This window comes from Mauremys reevesii, linkage group 14 (assembly GCF_016161935.1).
Source record: "Mauremys reevesii isolate NIE-2019 linkage group 14, ASM1616193v1, whole genome shotgun sequence".
Taxonomy (NCBI): domain Eukaryota; kingdom Metazoa; phylum Chordata; order Testudines; family Geoemydidae; genus Mauremys; species Mauremys reevesii.
Window position 1 is genome coordinate 904,099 of NC_052636.1, and position 22,351 is coordinate 926,449.

The 22,351-nt window shown below is 54.4% G+C and overlaps 3 protein-coding genes across 4 annotated transcripts; 1 reads left to right on the plus strand and 2 right to left on the minus strand.

The window, feature by feature from the left end:
* Positions 1-2,197: 2,197 nt before the first annotated feature.
* On the minus strand, positions 2,198-6,726 carry LOC120381813 (zinc finger protein OZF-like). Of its 2 annotated transcripts, none has more exons than XM_039499949.1 (2): positions 6,678-6,726; positions 2,198-6,349 (listed from the first exon to the last, which is right to left on the minus strand). In XM_039499949.1, exons 1-2 carry the CDS (start codon positions 6,697-6,699, stop codon positions 4,821-4,823), a joined length of 1,551 nt encoding a protein of 516 aa, XP_039355883.1. In that variant the 5' UTR covers positions 6,700-6,726; the 3' UTR covers positions 2,198-4,820. The 2 variants fall into 2 exon arrangements, with proteins under 2 accessions (XP_039355883.1, XP_039355884.1); XM_039499950.1 differs by having other exon boundaries at positions 2,198-6,352; positions 6,678-6,690.
* Positions 6,727-16,030: 9,304 nt separating this feature from the next.
* LOC120381823 (glutamine synthetase-like) lies at positions 16,031-16,642 on the minus strand. The gene has a single exon (XM_039499978.1). The coding sequence runs from the start codon at positions 16,577-16,579 to the stop codon at positions 16,046-16,048; it is 534 nt and encodes a 177-aa protein (XP_039355912.1). The 5' UTR covers positions 16,580-16,642; the 3' UTR covers positions 16,031-16,045.
* Positions 16,643-16,744: 102 nt separating this feature from the next.
* LOC120381821 (glutamine synthetase-like) lies at positions 16,745-18,012 on the plus strand. Its single transcript, XM_039499975.1, has one exon. The coding sequence runs from the start codon at positions 16,873-16,875 to the stop codon at positions 17,995-17,997; it is 1,125 nt and encodes a 374-aa protein (XP_039355909.1). The 5' UTR covers positions 16,745-16,872; the 3' UTR covers positions 17,998-18,012.
* Positions 18,013-22,351: the final 4,339 nt, after the last annotated feature.

Consider the following 22,351-nt stretch of genomic DNA (forward strand, 5'->3'; position numbering starts at 1 on the left):
TTTTCTCTCAGGGGAAACTGAGGCACCAACCCCTAGGATCTGCCCAAGAGACGCAAGCGGCAGAGCTGCAGGGCCGTAGCCAGGGTGGGGTCGAACCCGGCCCATCCTCCCCCCAGCACTGGCAGCCCCGGTACCGCTCCAGGCCGGGCGAGAGAGGCACTGCCCAGAGCCCCAATAAATCTGAATCTGCCTCTGGGGACACGGGAGGAGCCCGACTGGATCTGAGCAGTGGAAAGGTTTCCTGGCCAGCTGACAATCCCACGTGCCTCCTTGGGCGGGGATTGGGCTGGGTCCCCCGTAGGGCGCTGTAAGGAGCAGGGGATTCCCAGTAAAAATAACCAGCCCCCCCCCGCCCCATACACATGGGGTGGGACGACTGGGACCGCCCCCGGTAACAAAAGAGGTTTTGCTGAAAACTCACCACATGTGAGGGATCCCGACAGATGAGACACTGACCCCAGGTCACTGCGTATCTCAGACCCTACCCCGCTGCCAGCCCATCCCTGGGAAAGGAACGAGATTCACGAAGAGCAGCAAAGCAGCGAGTTATCACTGGTTAATAGGTCGGATGCACACAAAGGCTTGCAAAGCCCTCAGAGCAGCGTCGCGGCGGCGAGGGAGGAGATTGCTGGTACCTGCCCAAAGACGGGACGCTCCTCGGTCCCTTGTTCCAAACGGCCCTTTGGCTTGTAAATCCGCAGCCCGGAGAATCGGAGCCGGCGAGAGGCCAAGCCGTGATGGCCCCGCTTGCAATTCAGAGCATGGAAAGTTACCGGCCCGGTTTGGAGCCCGGGGTCCCACGAGCCTGGGACGTTACTGGTGAAAGATGGCCTCTTAGGTCACGTGACCTCGGCCCGTGTCCTTGCCCGGTTCGCTGAATCGCAGGGGCAGCCAGCCCGATTCATAACTTCCGATGCAAAGCTGCTACCGGCCTGTCAACAGGATAATCCCACTTGGCAAAGCGTCACTTTCCCAGTGATACCCTCCAGGAGATAGTGCAAGATTTAGTGCAACTTCGTAACCATTAGTGCAACTAGTCGTGTTTACACAGCATCACAAGGGCTTCTCCTCCCCGCCAGGAAATCCCCCCATCGATCCCCCCCTGCCCCTTCACGCCCAGTTTTCTACACCCCAATACGGAAAAGAGGCTTGAGATGCCCAGGCTTTGCCGTTGCCGCGCTCTCGGGGTCCCGGGGCAGAGCCACTGATGGGGTTTGGGGCCAGGGGGAGGTACGGGGGCTGCATCGTAGGTACGGGGCAGCGGTGGGATGCCCAAGGTGTGGCGGATGTAGCGCCCCTGCTGTCATAGGTGAGGGCCCCACGTTCCCACGGCCTCTCCAGGAGCCTCTCGTTTCATTTCCTGGCTCCAGCCTGCGATAACGGGGAGATTCCTGCCGCCCCAACGCACTGCTGCCACCGGGATCGGGGATGCTTCCAGTTAAAGCTTCGTCCTTCGTTTCATAAACCTTCTTTGGGGTTTTTTACAGGGGCTCTCGGGTGCTGCCTGGCGCGCCGGCGAGGTGGGTTCAGGGAAAACCAGAGTAGCCTGGACCTGTGGGTGACGCTGAGGTGGCATCTCTGTGAGTAGCCGGTGGCAGGAGCAACGTTCCCTCTCGTTCGTTACTTGGGGTGCGGGAAGGGAGCTCTGGGGTGGGGCAGGAGATGAGGGGTTTGGGGTGCGGGGGCTGAGGGCTCCAGCTGGGGGTGCAGGCTCTGGGGTGGGCCCAGGGATGAGGGGTTTGGGGTGCAGGCTGCCCCGGGGCTGCAGTGGGGAGAAAAGACTCCCCTCATCTCTCTCTCCCGCTGGCAGCAGCTCTGGGGTGGAGGCGCCTCTCCCTGCGGCAGCCCCACACTCCCCAACTCGCTCCCCTCCCGCCCACCCCCTCACCTCTCTCCTCTCCAGGCCCCTGTGGCTGCCTGCGCGGCCCTTTAGAGCCGGCTGCGCGGCCGCGCGGCTTAGAGGGAACTTCGGCCAGGAGCTGGATACCGGCGGGGGGACGATTCAAAGGTACTCGGGGGCTAGCGGTGCAGCTACTGTTAACCTGCGGGTGGCGTAGCTCAGAGGCGAGTGCCGGAGCAGCTCCCAGGCTGCCGGAGACCTTCCACGAGAGAGACTCCCTCTCAGGGGATAATTAGGTGACTCAGGTCTGAGTCCCCCCCCCGAACCACCACAACACAACACAAAACACAAGACAACTTTCAGGTTTCCAATATAATTCAGGTGATCGCACCTGGTTCCCACAGGGAGCCTGATTCGGGGACAAGAAACTTCTCTTCTGGTCAGATCAATTGGTGACCCCTCAAACAATAACATACAACGCTCTAAAACCAGGTCACATGTTCCAAGATCACAAAAGCTTGTCATACGTGTTCGTTTTCACTTACTTGTCACCTAGTCAACCTCTGAGTCAAGTTGTGGTTGGTCAAACACAGGTGCCTCCCACTTACGTGAGTTCACATATCTCCAGAACTCCTGCCACGTGTGTGGGTGGAAGGGGTCTCCTCTGTGGGAACGTTTGCAGCATGAGAAAAACCCCCTCCGGTGTATTTTCACCCTTTTTAACCTTTCAGAGGAGGAGGACGTAGCGGAGAAGCGATGCAAATGCACAAAACACAGGAGCAAAACCAAAATCTGCTCTACGCTCCAGCCCCATATCGGTACAGCTGCATTGCTTAGGTGTGTGAAAAACCCACGCCCCTGAGCGATGGGTTATACTGACCCAACGCCCCATATAGACAGCGCCGTGTGGCCAGGAAAGCGTCTCATTTGAGAGTCTCCTCCTTACCGATGCAGCATTTTAAGTGCAGTAGACAAGCCCTAAGAGAGAAAACCAGAGAATCGGGCTCAGCGTGCGGGTACCCTGCCCTCTGATACTGGAGCCCGACACATTCAGACCCTCGCTGGTTACCGTTATTTCCGCTGCATGAAAGTCCTTGCTACCCAGGCAGCCAGGCTGGGCTCCCCGGGGAAGGAACGTCCGCTGAGGAACTCTCTTTCTCTCTCTGCCTTAGGAAACTTTGGAGCCAAAGAGTGAAGGCTGCTTGTGCTCAATCTAACCGTGGGATCCTTTGGGACTGTAAGCGTGACACTGAACTAGGGAGCGGTGTTCTAGGAACAATTTTCCTTGGGCCGTGGCTCACCATAGCTTCCCTTACTGGGTGAAACCCAAGACCCGGGTATGTACCGGTACTATTTCTACCCTTCTTTCTAAATCATTGGCCTGGGTTATAGTAAATGTACATGGCTCTGAAGTAGAACCCTTCACCAAACCACTCAAAAATCTCAGCCGGGCTAGTGCGGAACGGCTTCCCCAAACATCCCCAGCGTTGCTTTAATTCGGTGGCACAGGTCACGGCTAGGAACTAGCGACAGGCCTGGATCGGGATCTCTCTAAGTTACCAGAAGCGACATTTCTATTCAAAATCGGCTATTTTTCTGCAGCTATTACATTTTTAACACTGGTTTCATTTTACACACATTTGTGGCTCCTACAAAGGATAAATTCAACAAAAACCCCCACTTCTATTGCTTCCACACCCTGTGTCGTGAAGGGCAGCATTTCCCATAGCATGGGATTAGCTAGGAGAGACCTTCCGTAGAGCCTGATTTCTGAGTGGAGATTTGAAATCAGCAGTGTTTCTTCGTTAGCATGGCCAGTGAATTGGAGAGTTCGCTCCTGCTGACAGAACTGCACTTGAACTTTCTCCACGTCATCGTGGAGAGGTGGGGAAACGCAGCGCTGAAGTGAGAAGTCATGACTTTAGCGAATGGTCACATGTCTCAAAGTCTTCAATAAATCTGAGCTCCAGCCTGTCCAACTAAACTAATCTCCAGCTGGGCGACCAACCAGCCTTCGGGAGAGCTAGAAACCCACATCACAGAGGGAGACAATACATGACAATAAAAGTGTCAAGGGAAAATCCAGAGCAGGTTACATCTGATCACTCAGACTCAAGACAAGAGTCTCCCAGGACATTCTCCTCTGATCCACTCAAACCTGCTTCACTAAGTACCGTCTCATTTTTTGAGTTACATTATATACAAAAGTTTTAGCATCCTCACAGTGTGGGGGGGGGAACAGCCCCCTTGCCAGAAGTGGCTTTACCGATAGATGGAACCTGGGATTTAAACTCCAAATGATCCCACTGCGTTTGGGATCCATCTGAATTCCCCTCCCAGGTCTTCGACACTTTCATCTCCACTCACAGCGACTCCGATCTAGGATTAAAGAAGTCAAAACGTCATCTCCAAGCCCAGACAGCTGAGAACACTGCACCACACGACACTCTGAATGTGAAGAGGATAAACTCTGCATGGCTCAGACAGGAGGTAACAGTTCTGGAACGATGGGGAAGGAGGGAATCTCTCTGAGTCAGCCCATCTCCTTCCAGTGTCACAGAGGCTGAAATGACACTTTCCCCCTGCACCACCTGCTTTTCACTGTATTTAAATATATTTAAAATGAAAATTAAAAAAACGTCCACAAATAACTGCTCTTCAGCACAACCCAGAGCGACCTGTATCACTGGTGACTCTAGCGGTGCCTTTGCAATAGCAGGAACGGTATAAATGCGACGCTCCCTGGTTCCTGGAAGGAGGCAGGCACTCCCATTACTCATGGGACAACGGAGTTGATAGAAAGGACAATTGGGACCACCTCAAAACAGGGCGAACGGCAAAAATGGGCCACTCATCTGGCCAAGCTGAGGGATAACAGTGCTGCAAACGGTGCAAACAGCCTGAAAGGTTACTACGTGGGAATTGGCACAATTCTGGTAGCCCTAACGGCACAATTCCGGTAGCTACAATTCCGGTAGCCCTAACGGTTTTTCTGGCGTTTCTCTCCCTTGCAGATTCTCTGATGAGAGATGAAGGCGGCGCGCCGAGTGAAGGTTTTCCCGCACTCGCCGCATTCGTAGGGTTTGTCTGCTGCGTGGATTCGCCGATGTTTAAGAAGGGCCGAGCTCTCCGCGAAGCTTTTCCCACACTCACACTGATAGAGCCTTTCCGCCGTGTGGATTCGCTGGTGCGTGATAAGGTTTGAGCTGTGAGTGAATCTTTTCCCGCACTCGCCGCATTCGTAGGGTTTCTCACCCGTGTGAATTCTCTGGTGGGTAATGAGGTTTGAGCTCCGCGTGAAGGTTTTCCCGCACTCAAAGCAGACGTAGGGTCTCTCCCCGGTGTGGATTCGCTGATGATTGAGGAAGGCGGAGCGATCCGTGAAATTTGTCCCACACTCACTGCATTCATAGGGTCTCTCGCCCTTGTGCATTCTCTGATGCGTAGCAAGTTCTGAGCTCTGAGCGAAGCTTTTCCCGCACTCGCAACATTGGTAGGGCCTCTCCCCCGTGTGGATTCTCTGATGCTGAATGAGGTTTGAGCTGGCAGTGAAGCTTTTCCCGCACTCGCAGCATTCATAGGGTTTCTCCCCTGTGTGGATTCTCTGATGCGTAATCAGGTGTGACCGTCGAATGAAGCTTTTCCCGCACTCACAGCATACGTAGGGTCTCTCCCCTGTATGGATTCTCTGATGCGTAGTAAGATCTGAGCTTTGAGTGAAGCTTTTCCCGCACTCAGAGCATTCATAGGGCCTCTCCCCTGTGTGGATCCTCTGATGCTGAATGAGGTTTGAGCTGGCAGTGAAGCTTTTCCCGCACTCGCAGCATTCGTAGGGCCTCTCCCCTGTGTGGATTCTCTTATGCGTGATCAGGTGCGAGCGTCGAATGAAGCTTTTCTTACACTCGCGGCATTCATAGGGTCTCTCCCCGGTGTGGATTCTCTGGTGCGTGGTGAGGTCTGAGCTCTGAGTGAAGGTTTTCCCACACTCGCCGCACTCGTAAGGCTTCTCCCCCGTGTGGGTTCTGTGATGCGCAGTCAGGTTTGCGTTCGGAGGGAAGGTTTTCCCGCCCTCGCGGTACTCGGAGCGTTTCGCACCGGTGTGGACTCTCTGATGGGCAATAAGGTGTGAGTGCCAAAGGAAGGTTTTCCCGCACTCGCAGCATTCAAAGGGTCTCTCTGCTCTGTGGGTTCTCTGGTGTTTAGTGAGGGTTGAGCAGCGACTAAAGGTTTTCCCACACTCAGCGCACGTGTTTCTTTTCGTTCCCCTGGGGAGTTTCTGCTGGGCTGTGGTTTCCTTGAGGTCCTGGTGTGTTCCCTGGCAGTAAATCAATGTTCCCGATTTCTCCTCGGGCTGGTTCACCTCCTCTCTCTCTGCTCTGTGCTGAATCTCACAGGATTGACCCTGCTCGTGACTCCTGGACACATCCCCTTTCGACCTTTGCGATGATGCTCCGTCTGAGTCCACTTCCTGCGGAGACTTCTGCTCCACATTCTCACTCTCCATCGCACCTGCTGGGACAGAGAGAGAAACCTCAAACTGGGCTGGACAGGGGAAGAGCAAACCAGAATAAGTGCAGGAGAGATGTCAAATAAAAACCGGGAACTGAACTCCCCCAAAGGGAAACAATTCAGCTTCACAGCCCATCTAAACACTCAGTGGGAAGGGAAGAAGCTACAGCCAGGTGTCTGTCAGGATCTGTAGGACGCCATGAGCTCTAGCTTCCCTGGGGATACGACATCTGCTGGGAACTCAGAGAGCTCCCAAGGTCTTTGTAGAGGATCCCAGATGTTTCCTTCAGGCACTTCCAGACTCCGAGTAGGTTTCGTGTTTCCTCACCTGTGCAGGGACGTCTCAGCATCTCTCTTTCCTCTGAACCCTGCAGGTCTGGGACCCCCGGCTCTGCCCCTTGTTCCAGCTGGGAGATCACGTCAGGTCTGGAAACGGGAAACCCTGCTCAGAGGAAAGAAAACAAATGAGATCAGGTGAATTCCTAAGACGCTGTCATTCATTTTTTTTTTATTAATTAAGCCCCAGTCCTTAGTAACCAATAAAGTCCAGCTCCAGCTCCCCAGCTCCTCAAAGGTGCAGAACACTTTGCTTGTGAGGGACATATCTGCTGGGAACACGCACAGACTAAAGGCCTAGAAAACATGACCTGTGAGGGAAGGTTGAAAAAAATGGGTTTGTTTAGTCTGGAGAAGAGAAGACTGAGTGGGGACATGATCACAGTTTTCAAGTACATAAAAGGTTGTTAGATAATAAGCCAGAAAATATTGTGTTGCCTCTATATAAATCCATGGTACGCCCCGGCTTGAATACTGCGCGCAGTTCTGGTCGCCCCATCTCAAAAAAGATATAGTGGAACTGGAAAAGGTTATGCTGGAGGTCTATAAAATCATGACTGGTGTGGAGAAAGTAAAGAAGGAAGTGTTATTTATTCCGTCTCATAACCCAAGAACTAGGAGTTACCAAATGAAATGAATAGGCAGCAGGTTTAAAACAAACAAAAGGAAGTATTTTTTCCACACAACGCACAGTCAACCTGTGGAACTCCTCGCCAGGGGATGTTGTGAAGGCCGAGAATATAACAGGGATCAAAAAAGAACGAGATAAATTCATGGAGGACGGGTCCCTCAATGGCTATTAGCCAGGCTGGGCAGGGATGGTGTCTCCAGCCTCTGTTTGCCAGAAGCTGGTTATGGGCGACCGGGGATGGATCACTTGATGATTCCCTGTTTTGTTCACTCCCTCTGGGGCACCTGGCACTGGCCGCTGTCGGCAGACAGGATCCTGGGCTACCTGGACCTTTGGTCTGACCCAGAGTGGCCGTTCTTTTCCTTTGCAGGCCGCCCTTCTCTGGGGTGAATCCCATGGTCCTTTCTACCAACTCCGTTGTCCTGTGGGTCATGGGAGTGCGTGTCACTCCGGCCAGGAGTGTCCATCAGCCTCATGTGGGGTTAATAGGGGTGACCTCAGGTAGGAGAAATCTAAAAGTAACCTGGGCTTTGCCTCCTCTAGGATTTTCCAGCCTGCTGGAAGTAGCTATCCTAATGTAAACACCCCGCTAGATGGGCCGTGCTGACATAAAAGACGGTGGAAACATCTCCATTTTCTCTTCTTTTCCTGTTTCATTTCTTGGGACTGGATTTCTAACAAGGAAGCTTTACACAAGGCCCGAGGTGGCTGATCTTTTGAGATCAGAAGAACCCTTTGTCTGATGACAGTGGTTTTCAGTATCCACTAATCACAACGTCTAGGGTCTGGGGGGTGACAGAAATGCTTAAGGAGATCGCATGTTTGACGACTGTGCGGCGAGACAGACATTTACTTTTCTTACTGCCTTGGTACATCTCATGGTGGAATAACCACCCCCTTGGCGATGAGTCTGCCCCAGTTCTCAGCAGTTTGTCCTGAATCTGGTATTCTCAGCTGGAACCCACTGAGTCATGGTGACAACAGGATCTCAGCGGTGTTAGATGTCAGGAAAGCACCTATTGCAGCATTAGGGAACCTAGGTGTGTCCAGTGTAACGGGAGGGAGTATGAAAATCCCTGGGTGTGGAGAACACGGGGAAATTAGAAGCTAGAATTCAGGAGCAATAGACTCTAATTCCTCTGGCCAAGCAGACTGAAAAATAAGCATCAGGTCAGGTGACGTCAGGAATGATGGCCCCCAAGATCCAAGGAGCCTGCAGAGAAGAGAGATGGTGGCTATTGCAGCTGCTGATGGAGGAGAAAGACTCTCAGATGTTTCACTACCAACCGAGGCCATTTTCACATGCTGGGGGGCAATCCAGACCCGTGAGGAGTTGTGTCATCTGTAATCCTGGGTGACTTTCAATGTTCTGCTGCTGGAGCTCCCTTGTCTGGATGCTCCCAGCCAGCATTCAAGGCCGCGCTGAGTGTCTGTGAGATAAATAACCCTGGCCCAGCAGCTCTGACTGCAGCTGCCTGCTTCTTACACCCCCCGGCACATTCTGGATCCTACCAGCCTTGAATAAACCTGGCAAGAGTCAGCAACCGCTGAATTTCCCCCAAACCACGTGCTCTGCAATGGCGACTTTTTCCTGGACTGTTAGAGAAATAACAAGAATTCTTTGCTGATCAAATGACACAACTCATTACTTTAACTAGAGTGAGCTATCAACGTGAGAACGGCCCTACTGGGTCAGACCAAAGGTCCGTCCAGCCCAGTGTCCTGTCTACCGACAGTGGCCAGTGCCAGGTGCCCCAGAGGGAACGAACAGAACAGGGAATCATCAAGTGACCCATCCCCTGTCACCCATTCCCAGCTGCTGGCAAACAATCAAAAAGAAATATTTCTTCACACAACACACTGTTAACCTGTGGAACTCCTCGCCAGAGGATGTTGTGAAGGCAAAGACTATAACAGGGTTCAAAGAACTAGATAAGTTCATGGAGGACAGGTCCATCAGTGGCTATTAGCCAGGCTGGGCAGGGATGGTGTCTCTAGCCTCTGTTTGCCAGAAGCTGGGAATGAGCGACAGGGGATGGATCACTTGATGGTTCCCTGTTCTGTTCATTCCCTCTGGGGCACCTGGCACTGGAAGACAGGACACTGGGCTAGATGGACCTTTGGTCTGACCCAATCTGGCCGCTCTTATGAGACACACCAGGAAGGGGACAGGGTCCACCTAGCTCGCTCCCTGATTTTGACATCTTTGCTTCAAACTCCCAAGAGCTCCTGTTCCCTCCCATTGCTAGTTCCCCCATTTCCTGCAGGAAATGTTACCCAGCCCCCACCTCCCCTTTACTCCCCTCCTCCAACTCCTCAGCATCCCAACTCCTTCCCACATCTTCCAGCCCCCCACTTCCCCCGGACGTCCCAGCTCACGGGAACTCTTTACCCCGAACCTACCCCCCGACCAGCCTACCACTGCCTGGAGACGCTCCTGCTCTCTCTCCCACTGCTTGGGCCTGCCAAGGATTGTTACTTGTATTACCGTAATGCTCATATTCTCAGTCGTTGACCAGGATCCGGGTAGTAGCGGTTATTAAACATTCATACTTTTAGTTCAACAAAGAGTCTCTCTGAATTCTAAGACCCTTGGCCGATAAGTGACCCGATACAGGCATGTTCTCTATGATGCTGTATTTTAACCGTCTTGAACCCCTTCCATGTCTACACAACTGCAGATATGCTTGGAAACCCTCTCCTTAACATAGATCTATAACGCTGGCATAGGCACCTATAGACTTGGGAAACTCATCAGGGATGTGTGACATTGCGGTCTATACGATTTTATAAAAATCTGATAATGAGTGAATATAATGTAACGGGAATATGCTTCATGCAAAAGGTCTCGTGTAAGGTATCATTACAAAGCTTATTGTCTACTGAGTGGGATTATCCTGTTTGTACGAATGTATCACTCTTGTAGCTGAAACTAGGAATATGAAATATAACGCTGGGGACCTATTGTAATTATGCAAAGTGAGGGCCATTAATGATGGTTTGGAATCGTGATGGCTCCGATTAACTGGGGAGATTGACGGGATGGCTGCGTTTGCGGGCAGGAGGAATGAAGGCTTGAGAGGGGTCTAACAGTGACATGTGATCATGTCACCTGAACTGGAATCCGTCTTTAACCTGGTGCTTTTCCAGTGGGGGGGGGGGTGGGAACCCAAAGGGACAAAGGATTCCCCCCTTATGCAAGAGATATATAAAGGGGGAACAGAACAGGGAGGAGCCGTCATGGGGAATCCCCCAGCTCCCACCTGAGCTGGAAGAAGGGCCGTACCAGGGGAAAGGATTGTGCCCAGGCCTGGAGGGTCTCCAGTCTGAGGAAAAACTTACTGAAGCAGCTCTGAGGGTGCGATTATCTGTGTTCAGTTTGATTAGACAGAGATTTGTGCGTTTTATTTTATTTTGCTTAGTGACTGACTTTGGTCCGTCTGTTACTACTTGGAACCACTTCAATCCTACTTTCCGTATTTAATAAAATCACTTCTTACTTATTAATTGACCCAGAGTATGTCTGAGTACCTGGGGGAGCAAACAGCCGTGCATATCTCTCTATCAGTGTTATAGAGGTGACCAACTGAGGAGTTCACCCTGCATACACTTTATAGAGGGTAAAAGGGATTGATTTGGGTTCAGACCCCACTGGGAGTTGGGCATCTGAGTGCTAAGGACAAGCACACTCCTGTGAGCTGCTTTCAGGCAAACCTGCAGCTTTGGAGCAGGTAATCCAGACCCTGGGTCTGTGCTGGAGCAGACGGGCGTGTCTGGCTCAGCAGGACAGGGTGCTGGCATCCCGAGCTGGCAGGGAAAGCAGGGGGCAGAGGTAGTCTTGGCACATCAGCTGGCCGCTCCCAGGGGGGTTCCTGTGATCCAACCCGTCACAGGACGAATGTTACAGCAGGGAAATCAACAGGGAAGAATGACTGTGGGGTAAGAAGGACCCGCAGAGAGACTATCTTGAAGAACTGTTAGTTTTCCCAGCCGTAAATAATCATGCCAACACACACTAATCAGGTAAGCTGAGAATGTACAGAAATGACACCAGAACATATGTTTCTGGGAGAATATTCTCGGCAATGACGTATCCTTTGTCTGAAACCCTCTGCCATGATATTGATACGGGAACTTAGCTGTGGGCATGAGAGCCGCGCGTCCCCTCCAGATACAGGAGAGAGACAGATCCAGCTCTTAGTCTGACACCAAAGGCTGGTAATGTCCCTATTTCGGTCTGTGCTCTCTATGGTGCTGTGCTAATCTCTGCTTGAGGGTCTTAGATTAAATAATTCCAGGTGAGCCGGTTATTTCGACAACCTCGAGTCGTTAACTCGGACACGCACCAATCCCCCCGGGCTGGAGATTCTACGGACGCAGACCAAAAAGACGTCCCCCCAGAGCTGGCAAGCTAAGCCTAAGACAAGAGACAGATGGGATCAGACAGACAGACGGGCGGCATGTCCCAGTCTGTACCCTGAGCCAAAGGGTAAGGAACAGATTGTGAAACCTGCAAGAGAGGAAATTTACACACACACAAAAGCAGCAGGATCTATTTATGAGTGAGGATAATGGGGCGTGGGGGTACGTTTCACCCTGCCCCTTCCAGCATGGAGGCAAGCTGGCAGTGGGATCTGTCTCACGAACAGACAATCACAATCACAGCACACAAAAGAATCCAGTTCTGCACTCTGATTGTACCTGTGGTGTAGTTTTCCCCAATACTTCTTGCTACCACTTCAAATTCTAGACGTCATTAAATAAACACGTCCTTGTTTTCACTCGAAACACGTCTAAGTGCTGCGTTAGGCGGAGCGGTGACGGGAGGTGTAACTGTTAAGCTGGAATATCTGTGAACCTGAGAGTAAAGAGCGTCCAATGGAACAGGAGCTGGACTCTCCAGGGAGACTCGCAGAGGGCCCAGCGCTTTGAGTGGGTCTGTCGCTTCCCTCTTGAGAATATTTTGAAGTGCTGTAAAATCCACATGCAGCCTCTGACGTGGTCTCCTCTTGAAGGTTTTGCCAGGACAGCTCGATTGTTTAGGGCAGTGAAAAATCACTTTCCCTCCTGCTCCCTTCCCCTGCAAATCCAACACAGCTCTGCTGGCAAAAGTTCGAGCGTGGACACAGTTATCGTGGCAAAACGTCCACGACAAAAAAATGAAGCAAACTAAATGCCCAGCAACGACTTTACTGCAGAGCTCAGGGTGCCCAGGGCTGTGTCCTGCCTTTCGGCGGCTAAACGTAAACCTCTGCGAACCAGAAAACAAAATTCATGTCCACGCCACCCCTACAATGCAACCTTTCCTGTGCTCAAACCTCCAACCCTGCGGCTGGCAAGAGGCGCTGGGAATGCAACGGGGCAAAGGTGAACAAATTACCACAGGAACTGGAGAATTCTCCAGCTGTTGAAGTCTTCACGTCGAGACCGGATGCCTTTCCGAATAGGATTTAGTCAAACACAAGGTGTTCAGTACAGAGCAGCAGTCACTGGATGACATTCTATTGCCGGTGTTACTGTGACATTCCATACCTTGGGGGAGCGCCCTGTACCCCCCCCAATCCTCACTGATACGTAATTGTGATCTTGCGGAGAAAGCAGGCCTTGTAAGGCATCGGGGAAAGCTTAGGATCTGCTGAGAGTCATTTCTCTATCCATAGGTGTATCATTAGTGCCTAGGAAGTTCTGAGAATTGTGGTGTAGGGTTGTCACTAAAACCCGCTGTACGTTGGGGAATCAGCCAGATCTTCGCTCTCCAGAGACAACAGCCAGGAAAGTAACCAACGCCGGGACCAGTGTCTAACAACCCATCACCAGCCATTGTCCCGCAAGGGAGCTGCAATGCGACGACTCACCCGCATGAGGCCACACCAGGGGAATTGCTCCACCTGGCCTGAAGACTCAGCGACGCCCCCCAAAGGTGCCGGGACGTGTGACCCCCAAGCACATGGGCTGAGGGTATCAAACAGAACCCAGGGGCCCCAGGCTTGGCCTGTCTCCTGCCCCCACCTACGCTGCAAGCAACAAGGACATTGAAGACTTGAGACGCCAACAGAAGATACTGGCCCAGATTTCAAGGGAAGAATCTGTCTATTAAGGAGGCAATAGCCGGGGGGGTGAGAAAACCTGCTTCATCCAGATGCTGCCCAGTCTAATAGGGTTGAGAGTTTGGACTGCGTGCGAGTTGGGTGGGGTGGGGTCGGGGGTAGTTAGGGTGGGGTCTCGGGAGGGGTGGTCAGGGGACAAGGCGCGGGGTTGATGGGTTGCAGGTTCTGAGGGGCAGGATGGGGGTCCTGGGGTGGGTAGTTAGGGTGGGGACTCGGGAGGGGTGGTCAGGGGACAAGGCGCGGGGTTGATGTGTTGCGGGTTCTGAGGGGGCAGGATGGGGGTCCTGGGGGTGGGTAGTTAGGGTGGGGTCTCTCGGGAGGGGTGGTCAGGGGACAAGGAGGCGGGGTTGATGGGTTGCGGGTTCTGAGGGGCAGGATGGGGTCCTGGGGGGTAGTTAGGGTGGGGTCTCTCGGGAGGGGGTGGTCAGGGGACAAGGCGCGGGGGGGGTTGATGGGTTGCGGGTTCTGAGGGGGGCAGTCGGGGACAGGATGGGGGGGACAGGCTGTTTTGGGATGCACAGCCTTCCCTACCCGGCCCCCCAATACAATTTTGCAGCCCCGATGTGCAGGGCCGGCTTTAGGAAGTGCGGGGCCCGATTCGACCAGGTTTGACAGGGCCCTGGCAGGGATGACTAAAAAAAAAAAAAAACCACGTAAAAACCCACGTGGGGCTTGTACTCGCCGGGTGGCGCTCCGAGTCTTCGGCGGCGGGTCCTTCACTCGCTCCGAGTCTTCGGTGGCACTGAGGGACCCGCCGCCGAAGTGCTGCCGAAGCCCCGGAGCGAAGGAAGGACCCGCCGCCGAAGTGCCGCCAAAGACCCGGTAGGGAACGGGGTTGTTAAGATTTTGGCAGCTCATCCCTGTGCTGGACCAACCCCCAGGTTTACCTTAGCAAACAGGAGAGATTTGACCGTGTGCCAAACTGCTCCTGGGCTCTGTTCCCGCAGTGTTGTGTAGCAGGGGAGGGCAGAGGGCTGGTGTGTGTGTCACTGGCATGGGGGGTGATGCTGAAACCGGGCAGAGGGGAGGTTGCATTGTGGGGGTGACATGAACCTTATTTTGTCACTTCCCTTTGTAAGAACCGAGGGGACGGGACTCCTTACCCAGCGAGGTCACCGTCTCATAGTTCTCCTGCATGACGGCTCTGTAGAGGGCTCTCTGAGCGGGGTCCAGCAGAGCCCCCTCTCCCCTGGTGAAATACACAGCCACCTCCTCGAAGGTCACCGGCCCCTGAAAGAGCAAGAGTCCAACACTCAGTACCTGCTGCCCCACTCACAGCCCCACTATTCGTGGGGGAGAGGAGCCCATCAAATGGGAGCTCTGGGTGGCGTCCCATGAACAGAGTCCCACCTGCACCCTGCTCAGCGTATCCAGCAAATACCAGGGGGAGGGGACGAAGCGAGAGCCCCTTATCTCTCCCAGCAGATCCATCACACACCTACCAGCCACCGACTGATACAGGAGATGGAGCCCCCAGCAGGGTCCAGGGAGAGCTCCCTGGTAGGAAGCCCAATAACCTCCTCCTTGTGAGGAGCTGGATGTGAAGGGAGGGGAATCTCCCCTAAGCCTGACTGGTGGGTGCCCCCTTCATATCTCACAGCAGCCGCTGGTTAGTCAGGGCAGGCTCCAGCCCTGGCAGTCTGGTGAGTTTTCCACGCCTGCGATGAGATCTACCTACTCCGCACTGGCCATGCTGGGGTCAGCTGTGCATCGCAGGCTGAGGAAACCCCGCCAAGCTCAGCCTGCAGACGGGATATAAAGGGAAGCAGACGAGCTTTGTCGGGCCGGACTGCCCAGGAGGGAAGATGCAGATTGCGAGCTTCTCGCCCGGGATCTGCGGGAGCCCCTGTCCACAGAGGCCAGGCACCCCAAACCCCAGGCGGACACGGGACAATTTGCAGTGACCCCGGCAGGGGCTGAGACGTCACAGCCGACCACCCGAGAGACCCAGAGGACCTGGTAGGAAGTGGCCCAGGGGAAATAGACCCTAAGTCCAAGTCATAGGACCAAGAAATCGGTCAGCGTGCTGCAGCGGGATCCCCGCTGACACACCCCGCTGTTCAGTCCCTGGGCTGGGCCTGGAGGAGCAGGGTGGGCCCGGGGCTCCCTACCTCCTGCGGCTAACCCCACCCAGGGGTGGCAGCTCCCCAACCGCTAGGTCACGCTCTCCTGTTTTCCGGGTTAGGCCATCAGGGAGACTCTGGCAGCTGAGACGCAAGCTCCCCGCTGACCCTGCACGACCAGAGACCCCTTCACCGGGTGCATCTACCCCATGACACAGCCCCATCTAGGTGGGTCTTTCCCCTTCCATAGATTAGGGGATTTCTACTTCTGAACCCTCCTGGGTCCGTTCCTAGAATCTAAGCCATGTGTTAAATGAGTCCAAGTTTTAAACGCCCCCCATGTATGATCTAAAACCAGTAACCAGGAGTTTGGCTGAGAACTATATAGATTCTCCCTCCCCCCACAAATACATCTAAAAATATTTTTCTAAGCCACTATTTCACAAGACCAGAAGCAAAGTTCTAAAGAGTCTGGACTTTACAGCTGACCAGGTCACACGTTCATAAAACCCACATGAGAAATTAGGTTTGAATTGAAACCCCCACCCTCTTCAAGGCCTCATTTGTCTGCATAGTCTATCGTTTGCATCCCTGTCTCGTTAAGACACGTCGTCCTCACAATGGCCTCTGTGACAGCATATGGGTCGCAGTTGGCTGCAGGCCGGCGGTCCTCGAAGTAGCCACAGCCGTCCTGGCCGACTTGGCGGGGGATACGGATGCTGGCCCCTCGGTTGGCCACGCCAGCAGAGAACTCAAAGATGCTTGAAGTCTCGTGGTGCCCGGTCAGTCGCCTGGAGTTGTCCCTGCCCCCTCTGGGGTCGTACACACAGATGTGGTAGTCGTGTCGCTTGCTTAGCTTCTCAATGGCAGCTTCAATACATTTGAGACCGCCCTCCTTCCTCATGTCTTCTGTGCTGTAATTGGTGTGGCACCCAGCTCCGTTCCAGTTGCCAGTCATCGGTTTGGGGTCCAATGTGGCCACGACCCCAAAGTCTTCACAGACGCGGTGCAAGATGAACCTTGCCATCCACAGGTGATCTCCCATCTCGATGCCTTCACAAGGCCCGACCTGGAATTCCCACTGGGAGGGCATGACCTCAGCGTTGGTGCCACATATCTTCACCCCGGCATAGATGCACGCCTTGTAGTGGCGTGCATCTACACGGGCTCTACATGAGCGCGGCCGGCCCGGAGCGCGGGGAGGGGCGAAGGGAGCCAACCCTCCGCCGGCTCTTGCATCAGCTGGGGAGCGGCCGCCCCACTCTGCCCCCGGCCCCGCTGCCTGGCTGGGGCGCTATAAGAGGCGGCGGCGGCTGCAGCCGGGCTGCGGGCGGGGAGCTGCATCGCGGCGCTGGGCTCCTGCGCGGCCGGGGACGATCCATCAACATGTCTGTGTCACACAGTTCCAAGCTGAACAAGGTGGTCAGGGACCAGTACATGAGGCTTCCCCAGGGGGGCAAGGTCCTGGTGACTTACGTATGGATTGACGGGAGTGGAGAAGGAGTCCGCTGTAAAACTCGAACCATGGACCAGGAACCAAAGTGCATAGAAGATGACCCAGAATGGAATTTCGATGGATCCAGTACAGACCAAGCTGAAGGCTCCAACAGCGATATGTTCCTGATACCAGTCAGGATGTTCCGAGACCCCTTCTGTCTGGACCCTAACAAGCTAGTGTTGTGTGAAGTCCTGAAGTACAACAGAAAACATGCAGAAACTAACTTGAGGAACACATGTAAAAAAGTCATGGACTTGGTTAAGGACAGCCACCCGTGGTTTGGAATGGAGCAGGAGTACACGCTGCTGGGCATCAATGGACACCCGTATGGCTGGCCTGATAATGGGTTCCCAGGTCCACAAGGGCCTTATTACTGTGGGGTTGGAGCAGACAAGGTGTACGGTCGAGATATTGTCGAGTCCCACTACAAGGCGTGCATCTATGCCGGGGTGAAGATATGTGGCACCAACGCTGAGGTCATGCCCTCCCAGTGGGAATTCCAGGTCGGGCCTTGTGAAGGCATCGAGATGGGAGATCACCTGTGGATGGCAAGGTTCATCTTGCACCGCGTCTGTGAAGACTTTGGGGTCGTGGCCACATTGGACCCCAAACCGATGACTGGCAACTGGAACGGAGCTGGGTGCCACACCAATTACAGCACAGAAGACATGAGGAAGGAGGGCGGTCTCAAATGTATTGAAGCTGCCATTGAGAAGCTAAGCAAGCGACACGACTACCACATCTGTGTGTACGACCCCAGAGGGGGCAGGGACAACTCCAGGCGACTGACCGGGCACCACGAGACTTCAAGCATCTTTGAGTTCTCTGCTGGCGTGGCCAACCGAGGGGCCAGCATCCGTATCCCCCGCCAAGTCGGCCAGGACGGCTGTGGCTACTTCGAGGACCGCCGGCCTGCAGCCAACTGCGACCCATATGCTGTCACAGAGGCCATTGTGAGGACGACGTGTCTTAACGAGACAGGGATGCAAACGATAGACTATGCAGACAAATGAGGCCTTGAAGAGGGTGGGGGTTTCAATTCAAACCTAATTTCTCATGTGGGTTTTATGAACGCGTGACCTGGTCAGCTGTAAAGTCCAGACTCTTTAGAACTTTGCTTCTGGTCTTGTGAAATAGTGGCTTAGAAAAATATTTTTAGATGTATTTGTGGGGGGAGGGAGAATCTATATAGTTCTCAGCCAAACTCCTGGTTACTGGTTTTAGATCATACATGGGGGGCGTTTAAAACTTGGATTTAATTTTTTTTTAATTGACTTTATACTGTGTTAAATGAGGTTGCCACACGGTGTCCTCCTCCCTGTGTGTTCCCATGGGAGGCCGGGAAAAGGGCACGCAGGGTCCATGAAAGCAGAAGGAACGTTTGGGCAGCCGACCTCGGGGTTCGGTGTCTCGGCCGCGTACGTTTTATTGCCGTTATCGGCCAAGCATTTCTAGTCATGAGAAGAGCGGTTGCTGGCGGGGGCTAGGGACCTGGTTGGCCTCGCAGGGGTGGTTCTGAGTGAGGTGATTTGTCCGGAGAACATTTATAAAGAGGTCGGTTGGAAAGCGCGCAGGCCGAGGAAGCTTTCCTGGGGCAAGGATCTGCCACCTCAGCTCCCCAGCAGCTAGACGGAAGGAGGCGTCACCTCCCGATTCCCCCAGATTTCCCTTTCCCTGCAGACAGACACCCCAGATTCTGCCGTGCTGGGAACATGCTCCATCGCTTCATTGCGGTGCAGGCCTGGCCCCTCCTGCCAGGCAAAGCCCCCACCGCTTTAACCCCCCAGGAAAGAGCAGAACCAGAGGAGTCACTTTGGGGGCTCACCCCTGACACTGACCCCTGAGCAGTGCACACCCCAGCTCGGGGGATATGGAGTCAGGAACCGGCTTTGCTTCTCCCAGATCACAATGGAGGCTGCAGCCTCTGACCCAGGACGCTGAATCCTAATAACCAGGACAGAGCGTTTGAGCCGCCGTCCCTCCTTTAGCAACAGCCAGAACCTGTGGGGAGAGCAGCTAGTGAACCCCCTCCCCAGAGGGACAGGTGTTCAGGTCACTCCCTGTCTTTCCTTGCAGTGACTCCGGATTAACTCTGGTCTCAATGACACCAGAAGCTCAGTTCAGAAAGGATGGGGCCAGAATCCTCTTCAGCAGATCCCTGGGTGGGCTCCTAACCCCCTTCCCACCTCCCTCAGCCCCAGATCTGGGACAAGGACTCAGGGCGAGAATTTTCCCCACAGAACCGGAAGTCCCGGCAGTTTTCCAGAGGGGAGAGAAGCAAAAATCTGCTGGTGGTTTCACCTCATGGTGTTTGATACGTGGATAGAAAGTTACCACCCGCCTCTGCTGGCCACTCACACAGGCAGAGGGAGCCCTGGGGGGGTGCATCTTTAACAGGGGAATGGAAGGCCAAAATAGTACATGTCCATGGCCTGTCACTAGCAAATAATGGCCACCATGGATCCACCCCAGAGGTGGCTGCATCTTAGCGCAGGGGGAAGCAGCCCCTGATGGAGACCCTTTGTCATGGGGTTTGGGAAACTGCTGGGCCCTCGCTGCACTCAGAGCGACCTCCTCATCCCGTGTCGGCTGGAGCAGAGAGAAGGGTCCTGCCAACCCTCCTGCTACCAGCCGGGACCCACTGATCCCCAAACAGGGGGAGGCCTCTGGCTTGGACGGGTATTAAATATGTGGCTGGTCCCTTTCATGGGCAAACCTTTTAACAGAGCTAACGGGGGGAAGAAATGACATTCACAGGAGAGGAGGAAAGATGATCTCTGGGCAATTTAACCCCCTGCGACCTCCAGGACGGAGAAGGACTCAGGGCAAAAGGTTCTCTCCAAGGAAGAAGTCGCTGGGATTTAGGAACCTGGGGAACAGCCCCAAACCCGAGAGGATTTTTAACTGACGTTTGATAATGACATAGAAAGAGGCAAAACCTGAGATTTGAGATCAATGTTCAGAAATGAAAGACAAAGGGTGGAAATCTGAGGGATTTCGGACCCAGTTTTGCAAATTATAGAGAGGAAAGTGGAAAACCTGAGGGATTTTATAGCAGTTGTTGACAAGAGGTAAAATCTGAGTGTATTTCCCATCAATATTTGATAAATGAATAGAGTGGAAATGGACATTTGCAAAGATTTTACAGCCACCTTCAAGAATTCGAGAAAAGGGGTAAATCGGAGATTGTTCGTATTTTATAATTAGAGAGACGCGGGGGGAGGGGGGGAGAATCTCAGGGCACATTCAATTAGTAACAGACAACTAGAGAGAACAGGGGTAACATTTTGGAGTATTTTATATCAATCTTTGAGATTTGCAGAAAAAAGCAGGACCCAAACTATGTATTTGATCACATGAGATGAAACACACCAGTGTCTGAGGGGATTTTATGTTGCTGTTAAATAACTAGTTGGAAAAGGGGGATGGTTGGACTGGATTTTATGTGACTGTCCAACACACAAACGGAAAGTGACGGTTCCCCCCAGCACCATCATTCACACGGGCCGCAGGGAGCCCTGGGGGGGGGGGGGACCAGTTTTAAGGTGGCCGGGGAGGGGGAGCTGGAAGGTGCCTGGATGAGGGAAGGGGCAGCAGGGGGGGATGGGCAGAGGCTGGGGGCGACTGTTGGCAGTTCGGGGGATTGTGTAACGGGGTCTGGGCCGTCCCCATGGGGGACACGTGCTCCCCCCTTCGCCGCCCTGGCAGAGACCGGCCCCCCATCCCCACCCCAGAGGCAGCCGGGTCTCAGGGCTCCCCCAAACAGCCCCCACTGACCCCAACCCCTTTGGGGGAACGACTCAGGGTGACAATTTCCCCCCAGGCCCAGGGCAAATCGCTGCAGATACAATGGGTGGGGGTTTGGAGGAGATTTTAAATGGGCATTTGAGGATTATGAAGAGAACAGCGGAAAATCAGGCCAGACGAGAGAGCGGCTCATTGGAGGGGATGGGGGGGGGAATCTCCCCGGATTTTAGAGCCACGTGTGAGATAGAGAGAGAGAAAAGGGGGCAGAACTAGAGGGAATTTGTATCAGGGGCAAGAGGCCAGGGGCCGGATCCAATTACCCCCCCCAGTTACCCCATCCCACTGACCTTCCCCCACTGCAATTCCCGCTTCCCCCGCCCCCGACACCTCCCCCCACACCACAGGGGCGCCCCGCCCAGCCCCCAGTCTCTGTGTCGCCCCAGAGTGACCAGACAGCAAGTGTGAAAAATCGGGGAGGGGGGGTAATAGGAGCCTATATAAGAAAAAGACCCCAAGATCAGGACTGTGCCTATACAATCCGGACATCTGGTCACCCTAGCCCCCCCCCCCAAATTCCAGCTGTGCCGGGGGCAGCTCCGAGGGGCCTCCCAGGTTCCCTGGGGCAGAGAGTCACTTTTCTGCCCGGCCCCAGTGCCCCCCCCCAGCTCTCTCACTCACGGGGGGGGCTCCAGCCCGGGAGCTGGTCCCAGCTGGAGAAAGCCCCCTCCCCGGCCGGGCACCGAGGGGTTAATGCCGGGCTCCCCCCCAGCAGCAGCTGCCCAGGATCACCAGGGAGGCAGCAGCAGCGCCTGCTCCGTGCCAGGCCCCCCCCCCGGAGGAGCAGCGATGGGGGGGGCGCACCCCCTGGCTGGAAGCAGGTTCCATCCTACCCAGGGGTTACAGGTCGGTTCAGTGGCTCTCAGCCCCCATTGCACAAATCGCTCCAGCCCCGTCTGTGGGCTTTGTTCTCCTTCCTCCCGGCACCCCCCGCTCCCAGCTGCTCCAGCCCCTTCCTGTGCCTGCCACCCCCCCGCCCCCCAGCTTACCGGCGGCCCCTGCCAGCAGTCAAGGGCGATGGGGTGATGCAGGAGCCAGGGGAGCCCCGGCCAGGGCGTGCAGGGGGCGAGAACCCAGGAGTCCCCCCCCCACACACCTTAAGTTGCAGGAGAGAGAGACGGGGAGGGAGGTGTGGCCAGATGCCCTCTCTGGAGCCGCAGCTGATTGGTGCATTCCCCTGCAAGCTGACAGATCCCCTGTGGGGGTGTGTGTTTGTGTGGGTGTGTGTGTGGGTGTGTTGGGGGGGGGTGTCCCTGCCAGAAACTGCTCCCCGGAGGAACGTGCCACCCTGTTAGTCTGTATCCGCAAAAAGAACGAGGAGGCCTTGTGGCACCTTGGAGACAAACACACGTATCTGAGCAGAAGTTTATGGAGCCCAGAGGGATTGTGAAACCCCAGCGATTGTAAAAACCGGCTCACTGAGCTCAATTCCTACCTGTAGCAGTTACTCGTAGGTGAGGGATTGTGAAACCCAGAGATTGTAAAAACCGGCTCGCTCAGCTCAATTCCTACCTGTAGCAGTTACTCCTAGGTGAGGGATTGTGAAACCCCAGCGATTGTAAA